The following is a 15,000-nucleotide window of genomic DNA, read 5'->3' as shown; positions in this document are numbered from 1 at the left end:
TAATTAAGAAGTAAATAAAAACGGATTATACTGGCCAGTGTGCTAGCCCTGTTGGTAAACAAAGGGTTGCTCTGTGGCTGTGTGCTCGCCCGTGCCTCCATAAATACAACCTCTTATAAAAACATGCTTGATAACTTTATGTGTTATGCACTCACAAGAATTACCCACAATGCCATTGGAGCTGTGGTGGGAACATGAACTCGGGTCAGTCCTTGAGCAGGGCACTTACCCGCTGACTGCTCCCCGAGAGCTGTGTGTGTGTGTGTGTGAGTGTTTGTGTGGCGTACGTGTGAGTGTGAGTGTGAGTGTGAGTCCTTGTGTATTTATGTGTTCATCTATGTATGTGGATGTTGTGGGTAATAGTTTTTATGTTTTTTCCTTCTCTCTGACTGTACAAACACACACACACACACACACACACTAAGCATAGGTGGTGTGACCTCAGCAGAGAGGAACGCACTCGTCTGTTTACCCGTCTCTCCAGCCTGTGGTACCCGGCACATGAGAAGCCAGGGCTGTATAAATACGTCTCATTTATCAAGTGGAGACGTGTCCAGGGCTGATAAAAAAAATAATGGAGCGCGCCAAAGTCAGAGGCGAGCGTATGTACCGCACTCGGCCAGGGTGCACGAGAGAGACGCGGGTTTACACGATGACACACACACACACACACCTCAAACGCACAGCTTCTCACTTACATGTAATGAAGTGTTCTGTGTGTTTCGGTCCCTTCTGAGGTCGGGGTGGGCCAGAGCAGGCTGTGTGTGTTGGACGCACACGCACACACATGCACATACACAATCACACACACACACACACACACACACACACACGCACATGCACGTGAGTCGTGTCACGGAGCCGAGTGGAAGGCAGTGTGGCTTAATGAGCGTGTTTGGCCCCTGACGAGCTCCATGGAAAGACTGCTTAAGCCAAGGAGCTGCAGGAGACACACGTCCAGGAATAGGTAGATCTCAATGAGCCCTTTCACCGCTCGCCTGTGGAACACTTGACTGCTAACAAGCAGGCTGCTGTCCTGCATGGAGCTCCCAGTCCGCAGAGTCTTGTTTATATATATATATACTGTATGTTTTAGGAGGGATTTCCATGTACGCTCATAGTGAAGTGGAGGAGCACGGGGTATGAGCGTCGGATAGGATGGGTATTGTCCGTACACTACGGCACTCCTGCTGAGAAGCGAAGATGTTTCGAGGCAGACCAAAGCAGTGACAAGGCATCACAATATAGTGTGAGTTTTATGACGGTAGAGCGTCGCGCTTCTGAAAGCGCCTCGCGGGGATTTGAAGCGGTTAAATCAAGAATAATAACAACCGTGCATCCCTCTCACGCTCGTTCCCCCCGTGGCCCCCCCACACGGCGGGCCTCCGATCCACAGCAACGCGCCTCCCACCCCGGGGAACACACTAACAGCTCCTCCTGGAACGCCGCCTCACTTCCTGTTCCTGCAGTCCTCCTCCGGGTTTCTCAGCGTCTGGGGGTAGTAGTGTGCCCCCCCAGTGAGCCATGTTTCACGGGCTCTAATCAGATCCACGTCTCGCGGCCAACAGCCCACCTGCCTCATCGAGAGGAACCTAATAGTGAAGCGGCCAGCATGGGAGTTAAGTAATGGAGACCCCCCCCCCCCCCCCGCCCGTGTGTGTGTGTGTGTGTGTGTGTGTGTGTGTGTGTGTGTGTGTGTGTGTGTGTGTGTGTGTGTGTGTGTGTGTGAAGGTGTGTGTGTGTGTGTGTGTGTGTGGGTTTGCATGCAGGTGTGCGGTTGTGTGTGTGTGTGTGTGTGTGTGTTTGCATGCAGGTGTGCGGTTGTGTGTGTGTGTGTGTGTGTGTGTGTGTGTGTTTGTATGTGTGTGGGTTGCATGCAGGTGTGCGGTTGTGTGTGTGTGTGTGTGTGTGTGTGTGTGTGTGTACGCATGCATGTGTGCGAGTGTATGCATGTGTGTGTGTGTGTGTGTGTGTGTGTGTGCGTGTGCACATGCATATATGTGTGTGTGTGTGTGTGTGTGTGTGTGTGTGTGTGTGTGTGTGTGTGTGAGGCGAGGGTGGCCCATTTTGTCAAAGCGCTGAAAGGGAGAAGAAAGAGAGACATAATCCTGTGGGTTTTGTGACGGGAATCATTCCCTCCCTTTCATCTGGAATGGGCGTGAGCTGGGGTCCACCCTGACCGCGGGGGGCGTGGTGGGCCAGGGAGATAGCGTTGCTTCACCCAATCCATTAAGTCCTTGGTTTATCTCACCTGGATCATTGCATTACTTTGTGATTATCAGGGAGTAGATTAGTAGTTCAGGGTAACTCTCTGGGACTTTTAACCACAACAGACAGAGGCAGAGAGGCAGACAGAGACACAGACAGAGACAGAGACAGAGAGACAGACAGACACAGAGAGAGACAGAGAGACAGAGACACAAACAGAGACACAGACAGTCACAGAGAGAGAGACAGAGAGGGAGACAGAGAGGGAGAGATTTTCTTTTGTCTATAGCATTTTTACAGAGAGAGAGACAGATAGACTTCACTGGGGTACTGCCTTCTAGTCTGTAGTCTTCAATGAACCCCACCCAGAACAGAATAGGATTTAAAAGGTTATATTATTTCTCATCTTCAACTTAACCGAGCCATTCTCAAACAAGATGATGAAACAAGAACATTTGTGATGATTTTAAAGTCTTTAATGTACTACGGGTTCAAGTCTCAAGGCTGCTTTTATATCATACTGTGATTGTTTGTTCTCGTTTAAACCTATTACTTTTTGAATGTGAAGCTGTTCTTCGTATGAATCATGTTTATGAAAGGCGCTTTCATCATTTACAGCTGTGGAAGTATAAGAAAACAGTATCAGTTGGAATATTAACAAAAGTAATGTACTTAGTTCCACGTTGAAAACATGCAGACAGGTTGACCAGCTCTTCATGATAGTTGTTTTATTTAAGCTTAAGAAGTTGACAAGCACTCATCAATCAACATAATAAAACATTTGTGCCATCTGTTCAATCAAGCGCACAAGATGGCTTTTTTAAAAATAAATACTTTTAAGAGGAAATAATACAGACAGAATATGTCAGATTCAAACCACGCAGACAGACAAACACACACAGAGACAGACCGAGGGACAAACAAAACAGACATATTATCAAGATGTCCAAGAGACCGTAAGGGTTGTGAAATTTCCCCGGGTGAAACCCCCAACAAACAAAAAAAGTGTCGTATAAAACAGTTAGGTATTTTTAAAAATACAGAATCTTACAAAAAGTGTTTTTTTTTTTTCTTCCATACTTCTTCAAATCACTGTAAAATATCGGCTGGTATTACAACAAGAAACCAGGGATCATGAATAATAAAAAGACAGAAAGAATGTGCTTCCGTGGGTGACGTTAGTATTCACATACATCACGAATGAGCTGTATTTATAGACCAAAGTCGCCCGGTTCAGATGCAGCCGGTGTTTGACATACAAGTATTGCGCAAGGCTCATCAAACCTCATATTCAGATGGTTGGTGGTGACCATGGTAACGTCTAAAAGGGTGCCCAGGCACCGACATAAAAGTTCTCAGATGGCCCCCAGGTTTTCCAGAGGAGCCTTTAAAACAAAAAGAAAAACTCAACAACCTCCATTCTTGCAGAGGGAACGGAGAAACAATGCAATTCACAGCTCAATCTTCTAACATCTAATCATGGTCCTTCCCGGGATACAGATTATCAACAGTGTTCACATTCTCCATGTATATAAAAAAACAAAACACAACGTTGTTCCGTGCGACGGCCGACCGTTTTCCGTTCGTCCCGACTGTCGCCGTCCCCGAAAAAAAGAACAAATTAGGAACCGGGAGAGTGAGAGTTTTTTCGAAGGATACAGATTACAGTATTTAAAAAAAAGGTGTTCCGGGTGATAGCACACAAAGCATGCACTTGTTCAATCTCCTCTTCCTCTCCAGACTCATGCCAAGACATAGAAAAAGGCCACATGGCTTCAGCTTTCCAACACACATCGGACCTTCACGCCTTCTGACTGGCCTTTCCTTTGGTTGCTTGGCCCATTCTAAGGAACCCAAACGAAGGTGCTTTGTCTATTATGGGATCACAATAGGATAAAAACATCCTCCAACTCCTATGTTGAGCGCGTCTGTGTGATAGTATGTGAAAGTGTGTGTGTGTGTGTGATAGTATGTGAAAGTGTGTTTATGTGTGTGTGTGTGTGTGTGTGTGTGTGTGTGTGTGTGTGTGTGTGTGTGTGTGTGTGTGTGATAGTATGTGAAAGTGTGTTTATGTGTGTGTGTGTGTGTGTGTGTGTGTGTGTGTGTGTGATAGCATGTGAAAGTGTGCGTGTGTGTGTGTCTGTGTGTTTGTGTATGATAGTATGTGAAAGTGTGCGTGTGCGTGTGTGTGTGTGTGTGTGTGTGTGTGTGTGTGTGTGTGTGTGTGTGTGTGTGTGTGTGTGTGTGTGTGTGTGTGTGTGTGTGTGTGTTTTGGTAACAATGTCACGATGTTCCATGAACACAAACCGACAACAGGAACAGGAAGTATCCACCACGAATCACACACGGCTGCACAGAGGGGGGGGTCAGCACAACGCACGGGGGGGGGGGTACACTTTGTTAATCGGACGACTTACATTTATGACCGGTAATCTCTTTTTCTCCATGAACATGTTAACGGATCGGCGGGGAGTATATACTATAAGAGTGTGTAAACAAAAGGCAGTTGAGGGCTGAGTTAGAGTTCGTCGGAGCTCCACGTGTGTTGTTTGAAAATGAAAACTTCCCGGACATTAAGACGCGCCGGCGTCAATTGTTGTTCTGTTAAGTGCAAAGACTCCTCCCCCTCCCCCCCCCCCTCCCCCTTCTTCAACCACCTGAAGCCCACCTCCGTGTTTCCAGTACTTTAGAATCTGTGATGCTAAAGATGCTAATGCTAAAAATAAAACCAAAAACAAAACTGAAATATAACTTAATATAAACTCTTGAGGCACTGATTGATATCGAAGGCTTTTCGTTGCAGATTGAGATTTAAAAAAACATAATGAAAAAAAAAACAAGAACAACCAAATTTGTACAAAAAGGAAAAAAAAACACAACAGGTAATCAGAGTGACGGCTCTGCAGAACAAACACGCCAGTTCTCCGACAGAGTCATGCGAGAGCCAATCAGACTCGCTCCCAGCCCCGTCGTCGGTAGGGCTGCAAAGGAAGAAGTGTCTTAAAAAGATAAGTGTGTCCACAAAAGTGTTTTAAATGTTCTCTTAAGTTCCCGTCCTTAAATCGTTTCCACCTTTCTTCTCCTCACTTCTTCACAGTTTAAAAAAAAAGAAGAGCAAAAACCCCAAAAACCTAACCGGCACCTCCGCCTTAGGACATGATCTTCTGGGGGATCTCTATCGACGCCTTGAGGAAGATCGAGTTGTCCCGCACGTAGTTCCTCTTCTTGATCTCGTCGTGGGAGATGAACTTGGGGTAGCCGAAGCCCAGGGTGCTCTCGTCCAGCGAGTTGCGCGTGCTGCACGGCTTCTGGAAGTTCTTCCAGTTGGGGTCCGGGTTGAACGTCTCCGTGATGTGCTGCGCCTTGGACAGCGACGGGTCGCTCTGGTCCAGGATGGAGAAGGTCACCTTGTAGGAGAAGGGCCACTCCAGCAGGTTGTCGTACTCGCCGGGCAGCACGCGGATGTAGATGGAGAGATGCGAGCCCTCGCCGCTGCCGTTGCCGTTGAGGAAGGCCGACACCTGCAGCTTGTAGCCGTAGCGGTGCGTGTAGAAGGGCGGGCTGAAGAACTCGTGGTTGTTGCGCAGCTTGGCCTCCTGCAGCTTGCGCGAGTAGTCGCCCAGCTTCCAGATCAGCACGCCGTCGTGGCTCACCGACAGCTCCTCCATCTCGCGCCGCAGCTCCAGGATCTCCTGCCGCTGCCGGCCCACCAGGCTGCTCATCATGGTCAGGTGGGACTTGGTGGTGTCCTCCAGGTGCCGGCCGATGGCCAGTTTGGGGCACTGCCGTGGGGAGATGGCGGGGGGGGGGAGGGGGGAGGGTTTAGTTTTTGGAATGGACTTAATTGACGTTGTGGTGTCGTTTTACATTTGAAGAAGAAACACTATGTCAACTCTTAGGTAATAATAATAATAATAATAATAATACATTTTATTTAAAGCGCTTTTCTAAATACTCAAAGACACTTTACAATACATCATAAAAGCAGTAAAAACAACATCAAATGGTAAAAAAAAGAAAACACTAAAAACACATTAGACTAAGCTAAACATTAAAAGCAATTTTAAAAAGGTGAGTATTTGTCAGAGATTTGAAATTTGAGAGGTCGGTGCAGTCGTGGATTTGTGTGGGGAGAGAGTTCCAGAGGGAGGGGGCAGCAACAGAGAAGGCTCTGTCGCCCCAGGTTCGGTGCTTGGTCCTAGGTGGTGGAGACAGGAGGTTTGCGTTAGATGAACGGAGGCTACAGGATGGGTTGTGGCGGTGGAGCAGGTCAGTGAGGTAGGAAGGGGCCTGGTTATGGAGGGCTTTGTGTGTGAGGAGGAGGATTTTGAATTGAATGCGTTGTGGGACCGGGAGCCAGTGGAGGTTCTGGAGGATGGGGGTAATGTGTTCACGGGTGCGGGTGTGGGTGAGCAGACGAGCAGCAGAGTTTTGGATGTACTGGAGTTTATTTAAGGTTTTGGATGGTGTGCCGTAAAGGATGCTGTTGCAGTAGTCGAGTCTGGAGGTGATGAAGGCATGGATGAGGGTTTCTGCAGCGGAGAAAGAGAGTGATGGGCGGAGTCGGGCAATGTTTTTGAGGTGGAAAAAGGCAGTTCTGGTGATTTGTTTTATGTGGTGTTCGAAGGAGAGGTTATTGTCGAAGATGACTCCGAGGTTGCGACTGTGAAGGGATGGAGACAGGGTGGAGGTGTCAACAGTGAGGGAGAAGCTAGGAGTGGTATTTGTGATGGATTTGGGACCGATGATGATCATGTCAGTTTTGTCGCAGTTCAGTTTGAGGAAGTTGGTGTGCATCCAGGATTTAATGTCAGTGAGGCATTAAGGTAGACATAATTTTACCCTGTTCTACTGAACACAGCTTATCCCCATGTGTTGCGAATACAGAAAGAGAAAGAGACAGAGATAGACACATAGACGGAGAGAGAGACACACACACAGATGGAGAGACACAGAGAGAGTGGGAGAAAGACCCAGCGAGACACAGACATGGAGAGAGAGAGAGACACCGACACACACAGAGGGAGAGACACACAAAAAGTTAGAAAGAGACAAGGAGAGAGACGGAGACACAGACAGAGAAAGAGAGACAGAGATAGACAGAGAGAAAGAGAAAGAGACCCACAGATGGAGAGAAACACAGAGAGTGGGACAGAGACACAGACACAGAGAGAGACACACACACAAAGAGTGGGACAAAGACACAGAGAGAGACATAGACATAGTGAGAGAGATAGAGAGACATAGACCGAGACAGAAGATGTTATTTATGAAACAGCAGCTGGATGTGAGATGTTTGCATAGGATAGGCTGTGGTACATCATGCAGCAGTTTATAAAATGGGACTCTGGATGCATCTTCTCCTTCCACACATCAGGAAACCATTATGGTTTCTGCACACGATTGGCTCTCTGTGTTGGAGGCGTGCCAGGGAACCTGTGAGACGATGATCTGGTTGCCGTGACATTCTATTTACAGTTTTCTTTCCCGTTTTGTTTAGGGAAGCACTTTATAAATTTTGTCAGGGTCGGGTGTGTTGACACAGCCAGTGTTCCGGACGGCTTTGTGATTTTATACACAGAGAGGAGGGAGCGGAGGACACATTACCACGGCTCCCTTCTCCCTCTGAGCCCGTCCACAGAATCTCACGCTGACGTTGCTTTCAAAAATAGACGCCAGTGTTGCGTTAAGAGTCACAATGTGTTGCTCTCATTAAAATAAATCCTCCACAGGCACAAGCTTGGATTTCATGAACAAACCTTGCTTTGGACAAACCTAGTATAAAATACGTCACAATTTGAATGACTCAATTGCATGAGATAATAACAGCCAATACTCTCCTTTTGATAGTATCTTCTTGCGAGTTGTATTATTACATTGCAGGGCTTTCAAACTGAACAAGCAGTAGTTCAACAACCTCTTACTAGTCGGCTTCAGCTGTAGAATGTTTGGAGACCCTTAACAAGACTTGTAATGCGGACAACCTAACCATCACAACAACTTACCCTGTTGGAATGATATGGGGGAAGAGGGACGTTTGGTTTGAAGTCTTTTTCAAGACTTTTGACTTGTAAGAGGGATTTCCAAAGAACTAAAAACCAAAATCGTTTGTACCACGATGAAAGACTTGAGCGGTGGGGCGGAATAGGGTTTTCCCAAAGGGTCAATTCCAGACCAAAACTATTTTCTGGTCTACCGTGTTCAGAGTACAGTCTAAATTCAGCCAGAAGCTGATTTGTTTCTGGATGTGTTTTCCTCATGACTGAGCCCACCAGGCTAGGCTCCGGCTAGGAAAACAGCCAACGCTAGCGCCAGAAACAGATAATAGCATGGAATTTGAACATTTGCACTACCTTCGCCAATTTTATAATTTATTTATTGATTATTTATCTATTATCACTAATCGGTGTGTTCTTTACTCCTTAAATTATCGTAAGCTTGTCGTAAAATTTTAACAGTCAAGATATGACCTTGTGATTATTCCGCACCTTGAACAATAAAAGGCCGATGTCATACATCAGCCTTTTATTGTTTTATTGGGGGCGGGGCTTACCCGGTGCTTGCAGCCGGCGTCTTTAAATGGGCAGAGCACGAGCGCGCTTCCGCAGTTGTCCTTCACGTGATTGGCCAGGTCCTCGCGGGCGATGTTGGGTGTGCCACACTGGTTGGGGCACTGGACTGGGAAGCGGGGGCAGTGGTACTGGTGGTTCTTGAGTTAGGAAGGAAGTCAACAACACATTAATCAATCCGGCAACACACGATGACACGGCATGAGTCACCCACGTAAAACGCACGCAAACAAGTCACACCCCAATGTTGTTTAACCCATCGAAAATAAATTAAAATACCGTGGCTTGATCATTAACCAGGGCGTGTGTGCAGATAAGTGAGGTGTTGGAACAAGCAGTCACCTGGCAACAGAGAATGCTAATCAGAGTTTTGAGTGTGCAGGGACAGGTGGTTTCAGCCGAGAGCCACTGGCAAGGCTGACGGATCAAACAGCCATAGGGCAAGATAGTGTGAATACCAGCCTTCTAAACAGAGACCTGGAAACGCTGCTCTGTGAGTCATCCGTGATAACCTAACCATGCCGTGACTATCGTCAAGCCCCCTGCAGCACACACTGGATACCTCGTGTTTTATGGGATTTTTATGGTTGCTCCTCTTTGGGGCTGTTGCTGGCGTGCTGGAGGCTAGGCTGGAAGGCTAACGCTGAATGTATGTTCTTCAGCAAACTTTCTGTCTCACGTGGGAGGCTCGTTGGAGGCTGGAGACCCAGCTGAAACTCAGCGCAGGGTGAACTAACATTGAAGCTCATTGAAGCCAACTACAAAACAGACCTGAGATGGGATCAGTCTAACCAGGATCAAATGTCGCTAGAGGAAACCATCATCCAATGTGTGCAATCGCATTTCCCTAAACATCATGAAGTTCACCCAGCCGAGAGAGACAGAATGTTCTTCCTGGGTCCAGATTGTGGGAGAGTGAGGGGATGCAAGATAGCGTAGCTTCAAAAGCAGCCCACCGCCAACACCCGACCCCTGTGGGATGACCCCTAGGCCCTGGGCCCCGGACGAACCGGTTCACCTGAATTCATCACAAGTGGTTTCCACATTAAAAGCGCATGCGTGCTGCGGGCGCAGCCTCGCGGGGAGCTCACCTGGATGGTGTCGAAGACAAACTCCTTGCCGCAGTACTTGCAGGGCTGCGTGCGCTTGGGGCACTCGGCCATGCTGTGCTGCGACAGGAGGCGCCGCATCATACGAGCCCCGCATTTGTTCTCACAGTAGACGCTCTCCTGGGGACAGATGCCCTGGTGGTTCTGGAGGATGAGAAGGTGCAGGAGGAGGTGTAGGGAGAAGAAGAAGGAGGAGAAGGATAACAAGGCGAAGGAGGAGGAGGAGGAGAACAATGAGAGGGAGGAGGAGCAGGAGGAGGAGGAGGAGGAGGAGGAGGAGGAGGAGGAGAATAGGGAGAAGAAGAAGGAGGAGAAGGATAACAAGGTGAAGGAGGAGGAGGAGGAGAAGGAGAACAAGGAGAACAATGAGAGGGAGGAGGAGGAGGAGGAGGAGGAGAAGCATGAGAATGAAGAACAAGGAAACACAAAGGAGAAGACTGTGAGCATTGGTCTCATTGACGGATTATAAATAGATCAGAGGCGATTGGAGCGTGTTGTTTATTGCGAAAGATAAACCGCTTTAGTGGCCGAGGGAGTTTGTCTTCTTTATGAGTGTCTGATACTAAAACTAAACAGTTCATAATGACAGTGATTTGTATAAATTACTTTCCAGGACACCGCCGATAAAATAAAGCAGCAGCCTCTACTGCCGGACTAAAATCTCTCTTTTTATGTCGAGCTGTTTAACAGACATTTCGTGAATCATCAAAAGAAAACACTGGGATGAATAACTGATATTTAACGCCATTGTCAGAGGCCACGGTGTAAACACACACACACACACACACACACACACACACACACACACACACACACACACACACACACACACACACACACACACACACACACACACACACACACACACACACACACACACACACACACACACACAAAACCCAGATACCAGAGTTCTCTCCCGTAAGTGGGGCAGCACGTATGTTTACTGAAAAACACTGCCGACCTTTGACCCCAGTCCGCCGGCAGCGAGCACAATGCTCAACAAGGCCTTCACACTGATATTATCACAAAGACTTTGTTATGGTGGAACGTGGGGCAGGACTGTGGGTGAAAGGAGAGAGAGAGGGAATGACGCGGCAGGGTCGGAATCAAACCTGCGGCACACTAGCGAGAGAGCGTGACTAGCAAGAGAGCGAGAGACGAGAGAGAATCACACTCTGTGGCTTTACCGGCTAGTGAGCTGCAGGTTCGATTCCCGAAATGCCCATAATCGTGGAACTAGCTTTGTCACTCTAGAACGGCCGGGCAAGAAGCAGCAAGATGGCCGTCTTCTTCTGACCGTCTTCTCACGAACTCCCTCAGACACGGAGCGCAATTACCATCGCTAAAAGCTTTGTTTGTTTCATAGAGTTTAATAGCTGTAAGTATAGTCTGTGTCTCTGTGTGTCTCTGTGTGTGTCTCTGTGAGTGTCTCTGTGTGTGTGTCTCTGTGTGTGTGTGTTTCTCTGTGTGTGTGTCTCTGTGTGTGTGTCTCTCTGTGTGTGTCTCAGTGTGTGTGTGTGTGTGTGTGCCTGTCTGTCCGTCTGTGTGTGTCTGTGTGCATCTGTGTCTGTCTGTCTGTCTGTCTGTCTGTCCGTCCATCCGTCCGTCCGTGTCGCGTGCGTGCGTCCTCACCTCGTACGCCTCGCCGGTGAACTCGCTGCCGCAGAACTCACACTTGACCTTGCGCTTGGGGCAGTCGTGCTGCAGGTGGTCGGGCAGGTCGCGCCGCGTCAGCTTGATGGCGCAGCGGTTGGGGCACGGAATCACGTTGAAGGCGCAGGTGGAGAAGTGGCCCTGAGGGAGGGGGGGGGGGGAGAGACATGCTAAACGTGTGTGGTGTGAGAGACAGAGAGAGAGAGAGAGCCAGAGAGCCAGAGAGAGACAGAGACAGAGAATCACAGACACACAGACACACACACGCACACTGGTGCTGGCTTCCATCCAAGGCTGGGAGACAAAGCAGGGTTGACGCCAGAGAGCTGGTGGGAGCTCAGGTGTGTGGGAGTGTGTGTGTGTGTGTGTGTGTAAATATATGAGGTCACAGCAGTTAGAAAGGACAAAGCCACAGTATGATCTAATGTAGTATTGTTGGAGTGTGCTAGTATGCTATGCTAAAGTATACTACTACTGCATCGTATGCATGTTGTTCACATCCTTTTCAACTTCCTGTGGGTGTGAGGATACCGATGACAGAGATACAGGTTAGGAGGTGAGGAAGTGAGGAAGAGGAGGGTCTCAATGACAGAGATACAGGTTAGGAGGTGAAGAAGTGAGGAAGAGGAGGGTCTCAATGACAGAGATACAGGTGAGGAAGTGAGGAAGAAGAGGGTCTTGATGACAGGGGTACAGGTGAGGAAGAGGAGGGTCTGGATGACAGGGGTACAGGTGAGGAGGTGAGGAAGAGGAGGGTCTTGATGACAGGTGAGGAGGTGAGGAAGAGCGGGTCCTGGTACCAACCTGGAGCTGCTTCATCTGCCCCGTCCAGCGGCACCCCTCCTCACTGTGGATACAGCGGATGGGGAGGGCCAGGATCTGCTGCTCCAGCTCAGGGTCCGGGTAGATCTGAAGTCAATCAATCAATCAATTAATCAATCAATCAATCCATCAGATCATCAATCAAAAGGTCCGTAACAACTGCTGGTCCACCAGGGTCTGTAGTGTGGTGATTTAGACGGCCTGGGGCCAGCTGTTAGGAACTTGATCAATAATGTATGGCCGACTGTAAATGTGTGTGTGTGTGTGTGTGTGTGTGTGTGTGTGTGTGTGTGTGTGTGTGTGTGTGTGTGTGTGTGTGTATTGTTCTCCGAGGCACAAAAGAGTAATTAATCAGATGATTTTTATCACCATTCTTTTATGACTCAACAGCCCGTTGGGAGTGAGAGGGGGAAAAAGTGTGGGGGGAAGTCAAAGAGAGAGAGAGAGAGAGAGAGAGAGAGAGAGAGAGAGAGAGAGAGAGAGAGAGAGAGAGAGAGAGAGAGAGAGAGAGAGAGAGAGAGAAAGATAGGATAACCTGCCAGTGTTGTTGTAATACAGTAAAGTAATATCAGGTATTCTCTAATCAAGAAGGATGAGTTCGTTTTCAATCCACTCACACAACATCCCCCTCCCTGGGGCTGCCCCAACCCCCCCTAAACACACACACACACACACACACAGAGGGACGGCAGCAGTAAAACACGTTAAGTGACTTCCTCTAAACCTCTAAACGGCCCAACTGCCTTTTTTAAACGGCTCCATAAGAGCCCCTCCGCGGCCTGGCGAGTTATGCAGCACTGTCTTTCTGTGTGTGTGTGTGTGTGTGTGTGTGTGTGTGTGTGTGTGTGTGTGTGTGTGTGTGTGTGTGTGTGTGTGTGTGTGTGTGTGTGTGTGTGTGTGAGAGAGAGAACATCTAGGGGGTTGTTACCACGATGATACAAAAAAAAACTTACGGAGCTCATGGCTTTTAATGCGGCGTTCAGAGGAACTCTGTGCATCTGCCGCGGTGGAAGAGGCAGCGAGGAACGATCACAGTAAAAGCACAGCGATTATGAATCAGATCCACTCATGCGTTTGCCCCAGGAGACCTGGCCTACTCAGTCACCAAACCCAGGGAATACACAGAGGAACAGCAGAACGCGGGGATGAAGGAGTAGAGGGAGCTGAACCTATAAACACTGTACAATCACCACACCAGCCATGAGTCCAAAGCAATGACTCGTGTTTTGCTGCAGAGCTCAGAAAAAAAAAAACCCTCTAAAGTAAAGTGGAGCCGTCCCTCTCATCTTTCAGTGTGGAACTGAGCAGGGGCCCACACCAGTAATGACTGGCTTTTCCTCTTTTATTTTTGTGTGTCCACTTCTTTCTCCAACACGCGGATCAGGGCAGTAAGCTCTGCTTACTGCCCTTACTCACCACTTCAGCCAGCCTTCAGCCATTGTTGACGTTGTGTAACCCCCCCCCACCGCCTGCCCCCGCCTCCCTACAACAAACTCCACCGCACACGTCCTCCCAGCAGCCCCCCGCTCTCCCCCGCTCTCCCCGGCGAGGTCACGTTTGCTCTGGGCCAGCGTCGCAGAGAGCCGCCCTGCTGCATGAGGGGCCACAGGGACATTGTGTGCAGCGAGCGCAGCAGTCACCCTGCCGAGCGGGGCCCGCCGCCCGGGGCTGATTTAGGGCCCACTCTGAGCCGGGAAGGGGCTTCTTCTTCTGTGGGTAACCGTGTCTGACAGGTGAGGCCCCGCCGGCCCTGAGTCCCCGTGCTCAACGATGTATTTATTCATGGAGATTTATTTGTTTATATATACGAGCCGTGTCTTACGGCATAGCACCATTTGTCAACCACTGCACTACAGTGTCGTGGTGCACAAGCGGAGGGTCGCGAGCCATAAACGGGTCACAGCGGGGGGCCGAGCGGTTGGCGGCAGGGCCACAATAAACTTTGAACGCCTGGTCTGTTTCAATTTCAATTAATTTGTATGTTTGAAGCCTGGAAAGGGGGATGCAGTATTTAATAGTTACAGCATATCTGCAATGTGTTGCTTATTTTACTATACAAAATATTCCCTGGGTCCGGGCCAGAGTAGGCCTGACCTGCGCAGGTGTGTCAGGGAGTGAATAGTTTAGTCTACTGCCTGGGAACAACCTCCACTCAGCCCGTTGTTGCTACTGGAGCTAAAAGTTAATGTGTGGCACTGCGGTCGAGCTACAGACACAGGGTTTTTTTCTCTCCCCTGCAGAGAGAGAGAGAGACAGACACAGAGAGAGAGAAAGAAAAGAGAGACACAGAGAGAGAGAGAGAGAGAGAGAGAGAGAGAGAGAGAGAGAGAGAGAGAGAGAGAGAGAGAGAGAGAGAGAGAGAGAGAGAGAGAGAGAGAGAGAGAGAGAGAAAAGAGACAGATACAGAGACAGAGAGAGAGAGAGAGAGAGACGTGAACGATGTACCAGTATGAGATGGTACTTTGCTATTGTCTATGGACAGTATTTAGAAACACAATCTGATGAACAGCTTTAAAAAGCAAGAGAAAAGCTTAAAATTTTAGCTTTGTACACGGCGGCCTCTCAGAATTTTTTTTATATCAAGCATCATCGCATTTGATATCCGATCAAATCAAAAGGACTTGTTGGCTTTTGTG

At 48.6% G+C, this 15,000-nt stretch overlaps 1 protein-coding gene across 1 annotated transcript in view; it reads right to left on the bottom strand.

The window, feature by feature from the left end:
* Nucleotides 1-4,286: 4,286 nt before the first annotated feature.
* Nucleotides 4,287-15,000, bottom strand: part of traf4a (tnf receptor-associated factor 4a) — a 16,206-nt gene continuing 5,492 nt past the window's right edge. Inside the window, exons 2-6 of the mRNA XM_084466332.1 lie at nucleotides 12,347-12,451; nucleotides 11,522-11,683; nucleotides 9,869-10,030; nucleotides 8,762-8,917; nucleotides 4,287-5,990 (exon numbers count right to left, since the gene is read on the bottom strand). Of these exons, the coding sequence (XP_084322458.1) occupies nucleotides 5,358-5,990; nucleotides 8,762-8,917; nucleotides 9,869-10,030; nucleotides 11,522-11,683; nucleotides 12,347-12,451 (1,218 nt within the window). The 3' untranslated portion in view covers nucleotides 4,287-5,357. The remainder of the gene's footprint in view (nucleotides 5,991-8,761; nucleotides 8,918-9,868; nucleotides 10,031-11,521; nucleotides 11,684-12,346; nucleotides 12,452-15,000) is intronic.

Source organism: Micromesistius poutassou (assembly GCF_964030765.1).
Source record: "Micromesistius poutassou genome assembly, chromosome: 4".
In the NCBI taxonomy this organism is placed as follows: domain Eukaryota; kingdom Metazoa; phylum Chordata; class Actinopteri; order Gadiformes; family Gadidae; genus Micromesistius; species Micromesistius poutassou.
The sequence above is the reverse complement of the archived record's forward strand: the minus strand, read 5'-3'. Positions and strand labels throughout refer to the sequence as shown.